Source organism: Rhinichthys klamathensis, unplaced genomic scaffold, assembly GCF_029890125.1.
Source record: "Rhinichthys klamathensis goyatoka isolate OS25496 unplaced genomic scaffold, OSU_Roscu_1.1 h1tg000059l_1, whole genome shotgun sequence".
Lineage (NCBI taxonomy): Eukaryota > Metazoa > Chordata > Actinopteri > Cypriniformes > Leuciscidae > Rhinichthys > Rhinichthys klamathensis.
Window position 1 is genome coordinate 5,162,882 of NW_026606604.1, and position 19,497 is coordinate 5,182,378.

At 36.6% G+C, this 19,497-nt stretch overlaps 3 protein-coding genes across 4 annotated transcripts; 2 read left to right on the forward strand and 1 right to left on the reverse strand.

The window, feature by feature from the left end:
* The first annotated feature begins 96 nt into the window (after window positions 1-96).
* On the forward strand, window positions 97-6,061 carry mynn (myoneurin). Of its 2 annotated transcripts, XM_056249124.1 has the most exons (9): window positions 97-151; window positions 642-681; window positions 942-1,232; window positions 1,930-3,341; window positions 4,040-4,199; window positions 4,463-4,641; window positions 4,772-4,855; window positions 4,939-5,025; window positions 5,114-6,061. In XM_056249124.1, the coding sequence occupies exons 3-9, from the start codon at window positions 961-963 to the stop codon at window positions 5,509-5,511; spliced, it is 2,592 nt and encodes an 863-aa protein (XP_056105099.1). In that variant the 5' UTR covers window positions 97-151; window positions 642-681; window positions 942-960; the 3' UTR covers window positions 5,512-6,061. The 2 variants fall into 2 exon arrangements, with proteins under 2 accessions (XP_056105099.1, XP_056105100.1); XM_056249125.1 differs by lacking the exon at window positions 4,939-5,025.
* A 3,278-nt stretch (window positions 6,062-9,339) lies between these two features.
* Window positions 9,340-12,165, forward strand: lrrc34 (leucine rich repeat containing 34). The gene is made up of 10 exons (XM_056249130.1): window positions 9,340-9,494; window positions 9,580-9,692; window positions 9,927-9,991; window positions 10,095-10,178; window positions 10,516-10,644; window positions 10,719-10,814; window positions 10,916-11,070; window positions 11,376-11,531; window positions 11,640-11,766; window positions 11,848-12,165. Exons 1-10 carry the CDS (start codon window positions 9,403-9,405, stop codon window positions 12,070-12,072), a joined length of 1,242 nt encoding a protein of 413 aa, XP_056105105.1. The 5' UTR covers window positions 9,340-9,402; the 3' UTR covers window positions 12,073-12,165.
* Window positions 12,166-12,514: 349 nt separating this feature from the next.
* Window positions 12,515-19,497, reverse strand: lrrc31 (leucine rich repeat containing 31). The gene is made up of 11 exons (XM_056249129.1): window positions 19,411-19,497; window positions 19,266-19,347; window positions 18,418-18,633; window positions 18,205-18,351; window positions 17,944-18,111; window positions 16,414-16,584; window positions 15,461-15,628; window positions 15,108-15,275; window positions 14,452-14,616; window positions 14,196-14,363; window positions 12,515-13,430 (listed from the first exon to the last, which is right to left on the reverse strand). Exons 2-11 carry the CDS (start codon window positions 19,276-19,278, stop codon window positions 13,093-13,095), a joined length of 1,722 nt encoding a protein of 573 aa, XP_056105104.1. The 5' UTR covers window positions 19,279-19,347; window positions 19,411-19,497; the 3' UTR covers window positions 12,515-13,092.

Here is a 19,497-nt window from a genome sequence, read left to right on the forward strand (position 1 = left end):
GTTACAGCTGTTTTTCTTCTTCTTTTTTTGGTTCAACTTCAAACACCGGAAAGAATTCAGACAGGAGGATATGACGTCACCGACCAATCCCCTTGAAGACCTCGAAAATGGCCGTCAAAGCAAAGAGATTTTAATCTACTGTCGAAATAACGTGAGACCTGAATTGTTATTAAAAAATCGAATTCAACTTTATATTTAATAATCACATAATTTAAATAATTATTGCACGTCTCTGTTTTGCGTTTGTTATACATAGACCGAACCTGTGAATTGAGGCTCGCGCTCTAACGTTACCGGATCGAGCATTTTCGAAATAAGAGCCCTTTGTTTTGCATGTCAAAATTACAAACATTCGTCTCTGCATTTATCCCGTAACTAATGCATTTAGCTATTTTTAATGCATATTTACAACTACAATTATTGGGTGCATTCTAATATTATGAGTAGTCTTTTAACAATGATAGTTTGTTATCAAGCTGGTTATTTCAGCCAACTTTTGAGCAATGGGCGGGAACTTTTATTTTCCCTAACTGATGATGTAAAGTTTGAACAATCGCTAATTTTATTTAGCGTTATATGTTATTTTATATATGCACATGTTCTTTATTTTTTTTACATGCATGTGTGTTTCATTTAAACAGGTTTTTGGGTGTGGTTTAAACCATCATAAATTTACGTGAGGTAAGTGAATTATTTTAGTTTTGTTTATTGCTTACAAAACGATTACATATAAAATTGCATCATAGGTCTATAGGTCTAGTTCACCCAAAATTATGTAATAATTTATTCATCCTCATGTTTGTTCCAAACCTTTATTACTTGGCAGAATTCACCACTTTTATTATATGGTAAAAAAGATGCAATGCAAGTGAATAATGACAGACTTTCTCTTTAAGAAGTTTAATTGTGGCTGATATTATAAGATGCTCTTGACATTGCAGGTTGGCAGTCTCACACGTCATGCCACATATCACTCACAGTGAGTTTCTTCTGGAGCAGCTTAAGAGGCAACGTGAGAGAAGCTTTCTGTGTGACTGCACAGTAGCAATAGGACAGGCTCAGTATCAAGCCCACCACAATGTTCTGGCAGCCTTTAGTGAGTATTTCTCCACACAGTCTATTGATGCTGGAAGAGAGGATGCCACCATAACTTTGGACCCAGAGTCAATGAGCAGTGCTGTGTTTGAAAAACTACTGACATATATTTACACCGGGGAATTGAATATGGACGGGTGAGTTCATGGGAATCTTATTCTTCATCTATATAGTCTTCCTACTGACATAGAAAACTTGAATTTTTTTTAAATGTAATATTTTTTAGCATAATTTTAAGGTCTCAAAAAGTAATCTAATTGTAATTTCTTTATTATAATATATAATTTTATGCTAAATATTATATCGGCTAAATCTTTACCTCTGTACATATATATATAGTTAGCCAATGAAATATTTTATAGCAGAGTAAAATAAAAAAATTCATATTCATTACTGAAATTTCTTTTCGACTTTTAAAATTTTATGTATATATAGTGCTGGGCATCCAACATAAAAGTTTGTGTTTACATAATATATGTGTGTGCACTGTGTATAATTATTTTGTACATTTAAATACACACATATGCATGTATATACTTAAGAGAAATGGGTTATTTATATATAAAATATTTATAATATAAATATATATACAGTATATAAATGCAAATATTTCTTAAATATATACATGCATATGTGTGTATATATATATATATATATATATATATATATATATATATATATATATATATGAAATAATTATACACAGTACACACATATATATTATGTAAACACAAACTTTCATTTTAATCGTTGCCCAGGACTAATATACTGTATATATATATAAAGAGAGAAAGATAGCAAGATTGCATTTTTGTTGTGCTTTGTTGTCTACAGGGAAGAAATTGAAAGTGTTCAAAAAGCTGCATCTTATCTTGGTATGCCCGAGGTTGTGGCTCGCTGTACCCTATCCCAAGATGATCTCAAAACTGGTGGCTCGCCCGCAAGACAAATGCAGTATGAAGATCCACATTCCCCCCTGAGCCCAGATGACTATGAACCTTTAGAGCCGATCTCACAGGTGGAGGAACGGATGTGGTTGAGGGGAGAGAAAGAAGATGGGTCTCAGGATGATCCCGCCTCTACGGATGAAGCCCAGTCGTCCAGCGAACAAACTCCCCAGAGAATCGGCAAGAGAGGGAGGAAACCCAAAACCAGGTTGTATGAGGAGGATGTTGAGAGGGAGGCCATTGCTGCTCAAAGAGGCAGAGGAAGAGGTCGGGGGAGACCGAGAGGTCGCCCACGGGTGAGGCCATTGAGTTTCGATTCAACTGATCAATCACCAGCACAGCAAAGCATGAATCCAAATAGCAGCTCTGTAGGGAGAGGATCCGGAAGACCGAGAGGTCGCCCGCGGATTAGGCCTTTGTCCACTGATAGAGATGATTCTGGTAACGCTGAAGACGATTCTGTAGCAAACAAAGATCAAGAAGGGGAGAGCTCTACCCGCAAAAGAGGACGTCCACGTATTAGACCCTTACCATCTGAAGCAGAAGGAGACGAAGAACAAGGAGACACCCAAGAAACAGAGGTTGTTGAAGAGGATGCTGTGAATGCTGGTGAGGAAGATGACGGTAAGGAAAAGACTGATACAGAGAACCCTGGTGAAGCTGCGGCTTCCAAACGAGGGAGAGGAAGACCACGGACTAAGCCGTTATCCACTGAGAACCAAACTACAAATGCTGAGACCGCAACTACAAACACAGAAGACGGCACAGAAACTGCAAAAACAAAAGACAACGAAGGGACCGGTCGTAAAAGAGGAAGACCTCGTTCTAAGCCCCTTTCTTCTGAGACACCCGAATCTTCAAATCTAATAGAGAACAGTGGAGAAGAAGCTGGTGAAGAAGCAAACCAAGACTTTGAGAAACACACTGAAGAAGGCTCATCTCAAGGTACAGAAGATTCAGAGTCAAGTGCTGCGAAGAAAATCCGCGCCAGCACCAGAAAGAGAAGCTTGAGTAGAAAGCTGAAAGAAAGCCAAGCTAGTAATGACGAAGATGAAGACGACGAAGAGGATGACGAATTTGGCAATGACAACGAGGACTGGGCAGGAGAAGAGGAAGTGAAACCTTTGCAGGACAAACACAGGCCTATTTGTAACATCTGCGGAAACCTCTTCTCTGAGATGAGCAGTCTGCGCAGACACATGCGCATACACAAGGGCCTCAAACCCTATCAGTGCCAGCTCTGTACCCGCTCCTTCAGACAGGGCAACCAGCTGAAGACCCATATGCGCATACACACAGGTACGCCTCTCACATGAAGTTGTTACACTGCATTAATACACTAAATCGCTTGGATTAATCCATAGTCTTGATGACAAAAAAAATGTACAACTATAGAATGATATAATTTTTGGTGATCAATACATGCTACTATTCAAAAGTGTGGGGTCGGTAAGATTTTGAGACACTTTTATGCTCTCTAAGGCTGCATGTTTTGATCAAAAATACTGTAAAAACAGAAATATTGTGAAATATAATTACAATTTAAAATAGCTATTTTCTATTTGACCTTTTTTTAATACATTTTAAAATGTAATTTGTCCCTGTGATTGCAAATCTGAATATTCAGCATCATTACTCTGACATGATCCTTCAGAAATCATTCTAATATGTGGATTTGGTGCTCAAGAAACAGTTCTTATTATCAATGTTGAAAATAGTTGCTTAGTATTTTTGTGGAATCCTTGATGATTTTTTTTCATGATTATTCTTTGATCAATAGAAAGTAAAAAACAGCATTTATTTGAAAAAGAACTATTTTTGGGATATTATAATTGTATTTACGGTCACTTTTGATCAATTTAATGCATCCATGCTGAAGAAAATTTTCTTCCAAATAAAAAAACCTTACTGACCCCAAACTTTTGAACTGCAGTGTCTGTGTCATCATTTTGTTTATAGGTTTATGTGGAGTGATCCATGTTCTGTGCTGTTTTCAGGAGAGAAGCCCTTCAATTGTACGTCCTGCGAGGCACGTTTTGCTCAGAAGTGTCAGCTGGTCTATCATTGCCGCATGCATCACGGAGAAGAAAAGCCTCATAAATGTGATTTCTGTGGAGCGGCTTTTGCCACATCTAGCAATTTAAAAATTCACATAAGGTATCTAGTGCAATTCATGATAACAATTCCAGTTCATTTTCATTGATAATGTGATGAAATGATTGTGATTTCTTAGTGTTGTAAAGTACAAGTTTGCGTAAATCTAACTAAAACTAGACTAAATGTTTCAATGATAAAATATTCACAATGAATGTTTTGTTTTATCTGGTTAAATACATTTTTGGACACTAAAACATAAAAATAATAATCTTATTGGTCAATAAGTTTCCATCAACTTCTCTTTCTTACCCGTTTGCTCTCAGAAAGCACAGTGGTGAGAAGCCGTATGAATGTGGAGAATGTGGGAAGCGCTTCACACAGGCCAGCACTCTAATGTACCACAAGCGACGACACACGGGAGAGAAACCGTACATCTGCGACACCTGCGGCATGGCCTTCGCTGTGTCCAGCTCTCTCATCGCTCACACCAGGAAACACACCGGTGGGTTTATAATGCATTCATAAAAGCTGTCAGTATTTTCTGGAGTGATTTGCTAACATGTCGAAGCCACTTGGAGTCTGTTTAAAAAATGACTTTTTTTAATCAATGCACTCCATTTTGCTCTCCACAGGTGTGACTCCATATATATGCTTGGATTGCGGAAAACCTTGCTTAACCGCTGGTGAACTTCGAAAACATATGGACATCCACAACGGTAAATTTAACGAGTTGGGCGTTTTCAAAATGGAAACCTTCTATGTCCAAATATGGATTTATTTAGGTCCTTTTTGCCTTTAGGCTCAAGAAAAGTGAGGTGTAACCTGTGTGGGAACATGTTTTCAGACATATATAGCTTGAAGAAGCACAGCATTTTGAAGCATAATGGTGTGTGTTATTTCTTGTTTAATCATATATTATTGCTAAATTGATCTATCCATTCATCTAAATGTCTATTTTAAAACATACTTTTCAGTTCTTCCTGAACAAGAGCAGACTCAGACTGTGAAAACCGACACGACGCAGTGTCCTCTCAACATCCCCATCGACCACCAGGGCCTGATTGCACGTGTGCGCTCTGCCCTTGTCGATTCCCAAGACCATGAAATTCAGATGGAGTCCCAGTTGCCAATTTTGCCCCCCGAAGCCCAGCTCATCATCCAACAGTCGGCAGAGCCGCAGATGATCATACAGCACGCAGACGGCTCAGAGCCCTCCATGATCTTCCAGCACGCGGACTCATCCGAAGCGCCGGTTCTCATCCAACACGGAGAATCTGGCGAGCAAGTCAGCTACGTTGTGGAACAGTACGAAATCCCAGCGACTGCTGAGATGGAGCACACGCAGATTGTCATCGTTCAGACCATTGATTAAAATACCAGGTTTTACTTCCATTTTAAGTGTATTTTCTCCATGAAGTGAAGACTGAAGGTAGGATCAGTCACGCCAGTGCGGAAGCAATTTGTTATGATTGTTTTCTAATCATCTGAATTACAAACTCTTAGCAGATATCAGTTATACAAAGCTATTGTGTGAGTGTGTGAGGCTTCTCTCTCTTTTTTTCCTTATTAAAGTCTGCAGAATCTGGATCATTTAAAGGCATAAAGTATTTTCTGAAATGAAGGGAAGGCCAAACGTAGGTTTAGCTGTAATATAAAATGCTGTGCTTAGAAAAAGCATTTTGCTTCATATGTTTAAAAAAAAAAAGAAGATTTTTCTATTTACTTGAAAGGACAGTGCGGCTATACATTACAACTGACTTGGTCATTCTGATGTTTTTGAACTATGCGTTTGTCTTTTAGAAGTATGACATGTAAATACCTATAATGTTATATGACCCAGTCTCTGAAACATTTCATATATTATGTGAAATAATCCTCTAACATACTGGGCAGCTTTTATAATAAATCATCTCACGTCTGAATATGTGTTGTGGTTGATATATATTTTTGAGTAATGTATTCATGAAATTCATTGAAGACCACAGGGTAACACTTTAGTTTAGGGTCCGGTTCTCAGTATTAACTAGTTGCTTATTAGCATGCATATTACTAGGATATTGGCTGTTTATTAGTACTTATAAAGCACATATTAATAGCTTATTCGGCATGACCATATTCTACATCCCTATCCTACCCAATACCTAAACTTAACAACTACCTTACTAACTATTAATAAGCAGTAATTAGGAGTTTACTGAGGCAAAAGTCGTAGTTAATAGTGAGAATTGGACCCAAGTGTGACCACAGACATATTTTCAATATTACTATACCACTGTTTCTATTTAAGGTTGATTCTTTAACTAGTGGAAGTTTTCTGTCCCCTAGGATGATTTTAAAGAGAAAAAAGACAAAATTTGAAAAAAACATTCTAAATTTAAAAACTCTTACCGGTACATTACATTGTGAATTTTAATTTAGAAGCAGTCCTTTTTTATTTATATATACTAATATTATTTATAGGTGGCTAAAATGTTTATTCTAGGCCCAATAATACTTTAGGACCATTTGAGAATTGTCCTTTTTTTGTGTGTAGATTTTAAGTAGTCAAAAATGAATAATCATTCATATATTTTGAATAGGCCTACTTGTTCGTGTAAATGCATTTATGAAGAAGATAATCAGTGAACAAAGATTGAAAAGGCATATTTCACTTAATCTCAGTGACTTATAACATTTGCCCCCGGTTTCACAGACAAGGCTTAAGATAGTCCCAGATTAAAATACATGTTTTAGCTGTTTTAACTGAAAGCAACTGGCACTGGTCTTGAAATGTGTCAGTGCCGTTGTTTTGTATCAAAATGCACATCAGTTGTTTTTTTCTAAGGCAATTTTATTAAAGATACTTCGATGTCCTAATTAAACTTTTTTTTAAAAAGGCCTAATTCTGGCTTAATCTAATGCCGCGTTCCAGGTAACCCGTAACCCGTGTTTTTCCAACTCGTAACTGGGAGTACATCGATCTAGTACGAGTTCACGGATGGGGAGTCACGGGTTTGACTGCCGTTCCAGTGCACTTTCACGGGTATAAGGTTGGAAAAACACGGGTTACAGGTTGCCTGGAACGATGTACTCCCAGTTACGAGTTGGAAAAACACAGGTTACAGGTTGCCTGGAACGCGGCATTTAAGCCCTGTCTGTGAAACCAGGATTTTTGTTGAATAGAGAGCAGTCATTCAAACGACCTGAAGATGTCGCTCTTGCGCAAGCGCATTCCATGTTGGCATAGCAACTTAAAAGTTAGCCTCACAGAGCGTTAAGCATGGTGGACTTTATTAATCGATATTTAACTGTATGTGCTGAAGATCAGCAGCCCCCAAATATGTGTGTTTTGAAAGTGAACACTGCATTAATACACTAAATCGCTTGGATTAATCCATAGTCTTGATGACAAAAAAAATGTACAACCATAGAATGATATAATTTTTGGTGATCAATACATGCTACTATTCAAAAGTGTGGGGTCGGTAAGTTTTTGAGAGACTTTTATGCTCTCTAAGGCTGCATGTTTTGATCAAAAATACTGTAAAAACAGAAATATTGTGAAATATAATTACAATTTAAAATAGCTATTTTCTATTTGACCTTTTTTTAATACATTTTAAAATGTAATTTGTCCCTGTGAATGCAAATCTGAATATTCAGCATCATTACTCTGACATGATCCTTCAGAAATCATTCTAATATGTGGATTTGGTGCTCAAGAAACAGTTCTTATTATCAATGTTGAAAATAGTTGCTTAGTATTTTTGTGGAATCCTTGATGAATTTTTTTCATGATTATTCTTTGATCAATAGAAAGTAAAAAACAGCATTTATTTGAAAAAGAACTATTTTTGGGATATTATAATTGTATTTACGGTCACTTTTGATCAATTTAATGCATCCATGCTGAAGAAAATTTTCTTCCAAATAAAAAAACCTTACTGACCCCAAACTTTTGAACTGCAGTGTCTGTGTCATCATTTTGTTTATAGGTTTATGTGGAGTGATCCATGTTCTGTGCTGTTTTCAGGAGAGAAGCCCTTCAATTGTACGTCCTGCGAGGCACGTTTTGCTCAGAAGTGTCAGCTGGTCTATCATTGCCGCATGCATCACGGAGAAGAAAAGCCTCATAAATGTGATTTCTGTGGAGCGGCTTTTGCCACATCTAGCAATTTAAAAATTCACATAAGGTATCTAGTGCAATTCATGATAACAATTCCAGTTAATTTTCATTGATAATGTGATGAAATGATTGTGATTGAGTCTTAGTGTTGTAAAGTACAAGTTTGCGTAAATCTAACTAAAACTAGACTAAATGTTTCAATGATAAAATATTCACAATGAATGTTTTGTTTTATGTTAATGTTGATGTTGAATTTGAAAAAAACATTCTAAATTTAAAAACTCTTACCGGTACATTACATTGTGAATTTTAATTTAGAAGCAGTCCTTTTTTATTTATATATACTAATTATTTATAGGTGGCTAAAATGTTTATTCTAGGCCCAATAATACTTTAGGACCATTTGAGAATTGTCCTTTTTTTGTGTGTAGATTTTAAGTAGTCAAAAATGAATAATCATTCATATATTTTGAATAGGCCTACTTGTTTGTGTAAATGTATTTATGAAGAAGATAATCAGTGAACAAAGATTGAAAAGGCATATTTCACTTAATCTCAGTGACTTATAACATTTGCCCCCGGTTTCACAGACAAGGCTTAAGATAGTCCCAGATTAAAATACATGTTTTAGCTGTTTTAACTGAAAGCAACTGGCACTGGTCTTGAAATGTGTCAGTGCCGTTGTTTTGTATCAAAATGCACATCAGTTGTTTTTTTCTAAGGCAATTTTATTAAAGATACTTCGATGTCCTAATTAAACTTTTTTTTAAAAAAGGCCTAATTCTGGCTTAATCTAATGCCGCGTTCCAGGTAACCCGTAACCCGTGTTTTTCCAACTCGTAACTGGGAGTACATCGATCTAGTACGAGTTCACGGATGGGGAGTCACGGGTTTGACTGCCGTTCCAGTGCACTTTCACGGGTATAAGGTTGGAAAAACACGGGTTACAGGTTGCCTGGAACGATGTACTCCCAGTTACGAGTTGGAAAAACACAGGTTACAGGTTGCCTGGAACGCGGCATTTAAGCCCTGTCTGTGAAACCAGGATTTTTGTTGAATAGAGAGCAGTCATTCAAACGACCTGAAGATGTCGCTCTTGCGCAAGCGCATTCCATGTTGGCATAGCAACTTAAAAGTTAGCCTCACAGAGCGTTAAGCATGGTGGACTTTATTAATCGATATTTAACTGTATGTGCTGAAGATCAGCAGCCCCCAAATATGTGTGTTTTGAAAGTTTTGGAAGACAGCAGGTTGGTTGGAAAAGTAAAATATCAAGTTATTTCTCATTTTGGTTGTTTCATGTTGTTCATTTATGTTGTTGGTGTTTTTTTTCAGCGATGGGTCATTCAAACTAACAGGTAATGATCAACTGAAGAATGGAGACAGACTGACAGATGAAGATGTGCTGGTCTTGTCAAAAACACTCGTGGGAAATTCAGCTATAAAGGGTAAATATTAACTCGTCCTACCCAGGACAGTTTCAGGTTAGACCATAGACTGTAAAAAATAGATAGTTAGACACGCAAATCATAAACCACTGTAGTCTGCAAATAACGTTATTAAAAAGTTCATTGTAACGTTAACCCATACCGTACCTGATAGTTTGTGTGGTGCCGTGCGTCATGTCACCAAATCAATCACAAGAATCAAGTGAAATCAACTGAAAGTAAACTTCATTGTAGGTTTAGATCTTAGATACAACTGTATCACAGACAAAGGAGCTGTTTATGTTGCGCACCTCATTCAGGTACGTTAAATCATCAGTTTTCCTAAAGACCAGCTGTTTAGGTTTCTATTTTCAACCTAACTGAAAACATGAGAACCTTAAAGAAATATTGTCATTTTAACAGGAGAGTAAGTCCCTTCAATCTCTTGATCTGATGTGTAATAACATTGAGGCAGATGGTGCAGAAGTAATAGCAAAAAGTTTGCATGTAAGTGTGGCTAATTTGGATTTATAATTACTGTTAAAATGTAACATTTATTTATGCATTTATAGATTTAAAATGAATGCCAATGATATGATCAGTAAGTCATGGCAACAACATACTGTATGTTTTTACATTTCTTTAACTCGTCAAAATATTTTTTTCATAAGTTATACGAGATTCAACTCAATTCTTCTGTCAGTTTAATATAATTTAATTGAAATGACTTGATTTTACTTTAAAGTAATTTAAAGCAACAAATGAACTTAAGTTTTTAAGTTGAAAGAGGAGGGCTTTTTTTTTTTTTTTTTTACAGTGCATGTATTTTCTGTTAATTTTACAGAAAAATAAAAGTTTGAAGACACTCAGAATGACGGGAAATAAGATTGGAAATAAAGGTGGCATGCAACTGGCTGCTATGTTGCAGATTAATGCTACTTTAGAAGAAGTAGATGTCTCAGACTGTGATCTGGTAAATTTCCCCAACACAAATATAACCACAAAATAAATGTAATTTGTATTTAAAGTATTGTGCTTGTTTTCTAGGCTACACAAAGTGTAATATCATTTGCCATTGTCCTGAAGAACAACAGGGGAATCCGTGCCATTAATGTTAGTCGACCTCTTATTTTCAGTCTTCAGGTATGTTTTCAGGAAAATTGTGCTTCAATATACTCATTTTATGATTAATATGGTAAAAGTCTTTTTTTTATTGGTTAAAGTAATCTTAACTTAATTGACAGGAGGAAACAACAGTCCATATGGCACAGATGCTGGTGGTGAATAAGACACTGAGGGAGCTGCACATGGGAAAGCATGACATGACTGATACTGGTGTAGAGATGCTGTGTGAAGCTCTGAAGTTAAACAGCTCTCTATGCTACTTGGATCTTCGCTGGTATACACTCATGCACATAATTCTCTAATTCATGATCTTAAAGGCATAGCTCTCCCAAAAAAAAAAAAAAAACCAATTCTGTTACTGTTTTCTCACTCTCGTGTCTTTTGAAATCTGTATGACTTATTTTCTTCTGTCAATAGCAAAGGTTTTACTAGTTTTAATAGTAACTTGGGGGGCGGGGGGGGGGGGGGGGGGTGTATGATTGTATGATTCTTGGATGGCAGAGATCAACTCATGACACTCCTTTTGTGCTTCACGGAGAAAAAAAAAACATTTCTGCTTCTTTTTTTTTTGTTTAACAGTAACAGAATTACACGGGATGGAGCTAAATGCTTATCAGAGGTTTTGAAACAAAGTCGCTCTTTGGAGATTCTAGATCTCTCTTCCAATCGCATCGAGGATGATGGTGCGGTGTATCTAAGTGAAGCTATCAAGCTGCCACACAGCAAACTCAAAGCGTAAGTGTCCTCCTCCTATTTATCAAACTATGCTTTTGTTAAGTTTACACGACACTATTTCCATTCTTCATGCTGTCCAACTTATCTGGTATCGTTTTTGCCTCCAAGATTGTCTGTTACCAGCAACAACATTGGAAAAAAAGGTCTTACGTCCCTCAACAAGGCAATGAGTGTGAATTCCTGTCTCACACACATTTACATATGGGGGAACAAACTTGAGGAGCCAGTTTGCATGGTGAGATTCCATAGAATTTCCCATTATGAAATAGTGTTCAACATTCAAATGTCTTGATGTTCTCTCTGCCTGTATAATCAGGCTTTCTCACGGCTGATAAGCAGCGGGCGGCTGTTGGAGGAACACACAGATGTTTCTCCCTATGAGGTGGATGGCCATGTTTTCTTGGCAGAAGTGTCTCATGGTTTATGCAGACATTACTATTGGAGATCCAGATATGGGGATGGAGACTCGAGTAATTCAGCACGGGCCCTGATGGCGTCAGATTCATTGGCTCTACAGATCTACCCAGACTCACATTCATGAAACCATTCACGATTTTTGGGTTTGTCCGAAAATATGTGTTACTGCTTCAGAGTAAGACACATTTAGATTGAACTTAAAGGGATAGTTCAGCCAAAAATTTAAATTGTCATCATTTACTCACCCTCATGTTGTACAAACCTTTATGAGTTTCTTTCATCTGTTGAACACAAAGGAAGATATTTGAAAGAATGTCGGTAAGCAGACAGTTGACGGAAGCCATTGACTTCCATAGAATTTTTTTTCCTACTATGGAAGTCAATAGGTCTTGTCAACTGTTTGTATTACCAGCATTCTTTCAAATATCTTCCTTTGTGTTCAACAAGACAAAGAAAATCATACAGGTTGACAAAATTTTAATTTTGGGGGAACTATCCCTTTAATTGTATTTGTTTTGTTGTTTTTGTCAGTAGTTAGTTGACAGGCAAAATAATCAACAACACTGTTGGTTACATTTGGATTTATTACAGTTAATCACATGGTTAGTGTTTTAGATAACAGCCTACATCTTTGTGTCCAGTGTTTGGAAATGTCACATGCCATGATGTTTGCGAAAACACGTCATTTATGTAAATGGTTTGCTCTGACACTTAGTCTTCGCTGTATTGGGTCTCACATGCAAATTTTCCACAGTTTTGTCAGGACAGATAAAAGCCAGAGAGATGTTGTTGATCTAGCAAGTTCAGTCTAAAACAATCTTTTTTTTTATGTAAATGAGAAAGGACACAAAAGAATATAACAATGATTACTTAATTTAAAACTGTCAGTTCAAATACTTAAGTGCAACTATGGTAATGAGTTTCAATGCTATGCTGATAAAACATCCTCTTTTTTTAATATGATCATTTGTGAGATAATAATCTTGAAATACATCAAATAAAAATGGGTTTAAATAAAAGTAGAAAATAGCTGAATGCCTTTCGAACAACACATCATTCTCAGTAACATCTTGATTTGCAACTTCAGTAACTTGGAAAACTGTAATTGCCAAAGCGTCTGAAATGCTTGTCATTAACCTGCTGCCTATGGGGTGGGCGAAGCCATTCTGTCACATTCCAGGATGACGTTCTTCTTGCTAAGAACTTTTTCCAGCTTCTCCCTCTCAGCTGAACTCAGAGCCCAATGCTGCAGAGATAGACGGGTGAGGGAGGAGAGATGCGGAAGGGCTTCCAACAAGGCGGGCAGCCAGGGGGAGACGGAGAGGAATGCAGAAGGACGCAGACTGACATCCAGCTCCTCCAGTCCCTTTAGACCAGCAGCCTTCCCAAAAAGAGACGTCCAACCGCCATCTCCGACGCTGCCATTGTAGGACAAATCCAGCTGCTTCAGCTGGGATAGAACTCCACGCTGGCAAGCAGATTCTGCAAGATCACAACAGTTTGCAAAAAATTCTCATAGATTACACTTCACGACTTTGCAAATCTGAATAGATTACACTAGGCATCATACCATTTGCAGACTTTGTAAATAGAGAAAAACTGGGAATCATATACTAAATGACTGAGGAGGATCACACACTACCAGACTTAGAAGTTGTTCCGAACACGACAAACTCTCACAGAAACATGCACTTCAATGCTATAGGAGATGCTTGACAAATTAAAATAATAGTTCATCGTTTCACATACTGGGTGTAGATTAAGCCAGGATTTAGTTAAATTAGGACATTTAAGTGGCTTTTATAAACATGCCTTAGGAAAAAAAACTGCACTAGTGTGCATCTTGAGACAAAACAATGGCACTGACATAGTTTAAGATATATCAGTGCAAGTTGCTTTCAGTTAAAACAGCATAAAAATGCACTTTAGTCTGGGACTAGGCCATGTCTTTAAAATGGGGTATGTGTTCTAAAATCGGCTTAAATATCAAAAATGTTTGATAACTGGATGGAATTATAGTCTAAAGCTAAAAAAAAAAAAAACAGGAGTCAGTGATTTAGATTTAGAATAGTCTAGATTAGTCTGATTTTCTGTGACATTTTTCAACTCATATCTGCAAAATGGCTCTGATTTAGGCAACTAGCATCGACTCGTCCAAACTGTAAATCAGAGCAAAAATCTGTACAAAGTCTTGTAGTGTATTCCAGCCTTAATGTTATAATTGAACACTCTTTGACCAAAACTGACCTAGATGTAGCAAATCTTCAGTGGTTAAATTACAGCTACTCAGTCTGAGTTCCTGTAGTTTGCAATCAGAATGCAAAGGCTCCAGAAATTGCCTCAGATTTTCCCCCACACACTTGTTCCATGACAGGTTCAGACTTTCAAGCTGTTGTAGCTTCTGCATTGCGGTAGCTGTTAGGAATTACAGAAACATACATGCATATTTTCATTTAAAACAAAACCAAGTTCAGTGTTTTCTGAATTTGCGTTGGCTTCATACCAAGATCATGGCATGCAGGTTTGCTCAAAGCACAGTTGTTTAGTGGAAGTTTGGTCATCTGAGAAAGAGGGAGGGTTTGCAGAAGATTCTGGAGTGTATCTCCAACACTTTTATTGGACGACAAATCCAGCTCTCTGAGCTCTTTAAGAGATGGAGCTACCTGGACTGAGAAAGCAAGTTCACAATCAACAGTAGCTATGTTTCCATCCAAAGTTGTGAATTTAACTTTGAATTTAATCAATTTATATCAGAATTGTGATATAAACTCGCAATTCAAACTTTTTTTTTCTCAGAATTGCACATTTAAATTAATTGTGAGTTTATATCCCACAATTCTTAGAAAATAAGTCAGAATTACGAAATATAAACTCGCAAATGAAAAAAAAAGTCTGTTTACTTTTTAAAAAAAGTTTATATCTCACAATTCTGACTTTTTTCCCTCACAATTCTGTCAGAAAAGTCAGAAGTGCGAGATGTAAACTCACAATTGTGAGAAAAAAGATTTTTTCTAATTTACTTTCTTCTTTTTTTTTGTTGATATTCTGTGGAGGAAACAAGCTTCCATACATCTTTGCGTTTCATAGTAGAGCATTTTTTGTGCAATATCGCATAAAAATAGCTGAAAGGGAAAATAGCTAGTTGTCAACTAGTCTTACCTAAAGCCAACACATCCTCCTTTGTTAGACAGCACAGATGCATACTCAAACTTCTCAAGTGTGTGAGGAGAGTAAGGTTAGTGACCAGTGTGGCAAGACCTCCACCTGCTTCCTTATTGCACGACAGATCGAAGTGCTCTAGTGCAGGGATGAACTTGAGTGCCTGGCCTTTTAACATTCCACAAAACAAATTCATTGAATTATAATTAAAATGGTTACTCGGTTATCACAGAAATCACAGTCTGCATTTGGAGCTTCCTGGCAGGTAATGTAAGTGTGTGCTCATGGTGTTGCAAAATGGTTATGTTTGACTGCTTAGTCCATTGAAGGCTTTTTTTCATCATCACTCTTACCCAGGACACTGAGACTGTCTTTATTGAGTCCACACATGCTCAGTTTTAGGGTCTTCAGCCGTGGAGTCGAGCCTAAAGAGGAGCTGAGGTTCTCCATTCCCTTGATCGATAGCTTGTTATTGGACAGATCGAACTCCTCCAAACTAGACAACATGGGAAGAGCCTCACCTGAAGGAAAATGTCAGTGCTTTCAAATTGATGAAATATCCTATTGTAAACAAATCATGACTCATTATAGGCTTATTCTGAATTCCCAGTTTAAGAACCCAAAAGCAAAGGTGAACATGAAAAAAAACTAACAGTAAATTTTCAAGTGTCTATAGCACTGTATCAGAGTATTTTCATTTTATAAACTAACATTTGATGTTTTACTATATTCAGAAACCAAATGCAGTTATTTCGAAGTAATAAATCAGACCTGAAAATGATGTCCGATTTGGGAACAAATTCTTTTGAGCTAATTATTTTCTATGAACAAGTTCGCAAATAAAATTGAATGAATAATTTGTTCAATCGTCTGAAATGATTGCAGCTGTTAACAACTGATTCAGTGATCCAGTCAGAGCGAATCTCAACTTTACAAATCACTGAATCAATCTAGTCCGACTCAAAATGAGCCAAGAACCAAGTAATAAGATCCCGATCCTCAGAGCTCGAATACGCTGACTCCTAATCATTCATAATAATGTCCGACTAAAAAGAAAAGAAATTAAGGACCTTTTAGATTTTTGCCATTGTGCCTACGTTTATGACAATTAAGCAAATTTCCCCTTATTTTTCAAAACATTACTCAAGTAGACATTTAAAAGAAGTAAAGTTTTACTGGAGTTATATTTCATCGAAGTATGTATATTTAACTCAAGCGCTGGATTTGTGTACCTAGTCCACCACTGCCATAAAAAAATAAACTTCATAGTTTTGATGTCACATGGTTTATAGAAAGCAAGTCTTACTCAGAGCTGTAACGTCTGTCTCAGAGAGCTGACAGTCCACCAGGCGGAGTTCTTTCAGTGTGCTTTCAGCTTGGAGGTGTTCTGTGAAGTGTCTGAAATTTCCTGCACCAATGCCAATATTCCAGGACAAATCTAGCACCTCTATTAGAGGAATGCAGTCAAGAGCCTCACCTGGAATATCATTTTAGGAGAGGTTTGCCAGTTGTTCAAAATTGTTTCAGCCTTAAATCAGGCCAATTTCAAGATTTCAGATATGATTTTGCAAAGAAAAGTCTGTGTATATTTAGTATTTTAGCTCATGTGTGTGGTTTCAGCTTTAATTGTGCATTTTTTTGTAAGGTCTTTTAAAGGGGTAGTTCACCCAAAATGAATATTCTGCCATAATTTACTCACCGTCGTTTCAAACCTGTTTGACTTTCTTTCTTCTGTAGAACATAAAAGAAGATATATTGAAGAATGTTGGCAACCAAAGATTTTTGGTTCCCATTGCATGACCAACAAATATAATGGAAGTTACAAAAACTCTTTGGTTGCCAACATTCTTCAAAATATCTTCCACAGAATAAAGAAAGTCATACATGTTTGGAACAACATAAGGGTGAGTAAATTATGCTATTTTTATATTTGGGTGAACACCCCTTTAAGTCATGATGATACATTTATTAAATGCAAATGGATGGATGGGCGGACAGATGATAGATCAATAGATAGATCGATAGATAGATAGATGGATGGGCAGATAGATAGACAGATGATAGATCAATAGATAGATAGATAGATAGATAGATAGATAGATAGATAGATAGATAGATAGATAGATAGATAGATAGATAGATAGATAGATAGATAGATAGATAGATAGATAGATAGATAGATAGATAGATAGATAGATAGATGATATATCGATAGATGGACGGATAGATGGACGGATACAGAGATAGATAGATAGATAGATAGATAGATAGATAGATAGATAGATAGATAGATAGATAGATAGATAGATAGATAGATAGATAGATAGATAGATAGATAGATAGATAGATAGATAGATAGATGATATATCGATAGATAGATAGATGGACGGATACAGTAATAGATAGATAGATAGATAGATAGATAGATAGATAGATAGATAGATAGATAGATAGATAGATAGATAGATAGATAGATAGATAGATAGATAGATAGATAGATAGATAGATAGATAGACAGATAAGATAGATAGATAAAGATAGATAGATAGATATATCGATAGATAGATAGATAGATGGACGGATAGATGGACGGATACAGTAATAGAAAGATAGATAGATAGATAGATAGATAGATAGATAGATAGATAGATAGATAGATAGATAGATAGATAGATAGATAGATAGATAGATAGATAGATAGATAGATAGATAGATAGATAAGATAGATAGATGATATATCGATAAATAGATGGACGGATACAGTAATGGATGGATGGATGGATGGATAGATGTTTAATTACATTGTTTTTCTATAATAAATGAATACTTCCTGTACCGAGAGCAGTGAGGTCTTGAGCTGTTAATCTGCAGTTACACAGCTTCATCACTCTCAGCTTCTCTACATGCTGCAGGTGGACAGTAAGTGCCTTCAGGGAGCCTCCAACCAGATCATTCCAGGACAGGTCCATCACCTCCAGCTGAGCCATAAATGGCAGTAAGGTGGCTGAGACAACGTCAAAACGGTAATTAGCGATCCAGACACATGTACGGTTTTGTGTATGTTACTGTGTGAAAACAATTCTGTCATAACACCCACCTAGTTCCACCACATCTGTGGCTGTCAGATCGCAGTGGCTCAGGCTCAAATTCTGACTGTGAGGGGTTTTCCCAAGCTTCTGAACGAATTGCTTCACCCGACCCCAGCCCACAACAGAGCCAGTCTCATCATCTGTGTTATTGATCTCTAAAGGAAAACAAGGGTTTGTTCATTTATATTTACATCGTTATATCTTCTAAATGTCTAATCTACCTTTCCCAGGGTCGTTATTTTCTTTTCCTTCACTGGCCTCTGATTCCTTCATTTCAGGTATGTTGCTATTTCTCTTGTCACTGCTTTCCGATGGGCGGAAGAGGCGACCCACTGCTGGTTTCTTTCTCTCCGTGAAAGAGGCTTTCCTTCTGAGCTGGTTCATAAGGAGATCCAGAGGAGATCTTTTCTGAACACTCTCCTTCCCTTTGGTAGCTTCTGCAGTGTGACGATAAAAATGGATTTGAAGTTCAATCCAAATGTATTATTTGTTTGTGTTGCATAATTGCATCAATGGTGACGTTTGAGAAAATAATTTGTGTTAAATACCAAAATCTTAAAAATATAGTATATTTTTCATAAAAAGATCTTTATACCATTGATTTTTTTTTTTACCGTATGTGCTAATGTTTGTGTGTGTGTGTGTGTGTGTGTGTGATTTCACCAAGTACAACATTTTTGTTAATCCTGGAACAACATTCTAATCAACCAATCAGATTTATGAGGTTTAGATATAAGTTTAGCATGTGCAGGATGATGGTGCATCAGCCAATGTGTTATTATAGTAAATACATTTGCTAATTTAGTTGTTATAGCACAAAATGTAAAATATAAAAGAGGGGTAAGTTGGCCCACTACCTGGGGTACCCCATGTTACTCCTATATTGTTCTATAAAATTCAACATATTCTGCATTTAACAATAATGGGATGGGGTTAATTCTGATTAACTAGTAATATAAAAATGGTTTTTAAAAAATTGTCAGTGTGTGTAAAATTTGTAATTTTGGGGGTTCAATGTGACCCGGACCTGCTTTGACAGACCTCAGAATTCATGCTGCCAATAACATACCTGTCGAATCCATTGCTTTTTATAAGAAGATCTCGTCTCATCTGCAGGTAAATTATGTACGGTTATTCTGTCCTTTTCCAAACTGAAATATAAATACACAAACCATTAAAATCATTATGACTGACAATCGATTTATTTAGCCTACTTGTTTACTTTGTCTTGACCCGCGGTGAAACGACCTGTTTTAAAATCATTAAATCGAAATTGTTTAATGACTCGAGTTGTTCCTACC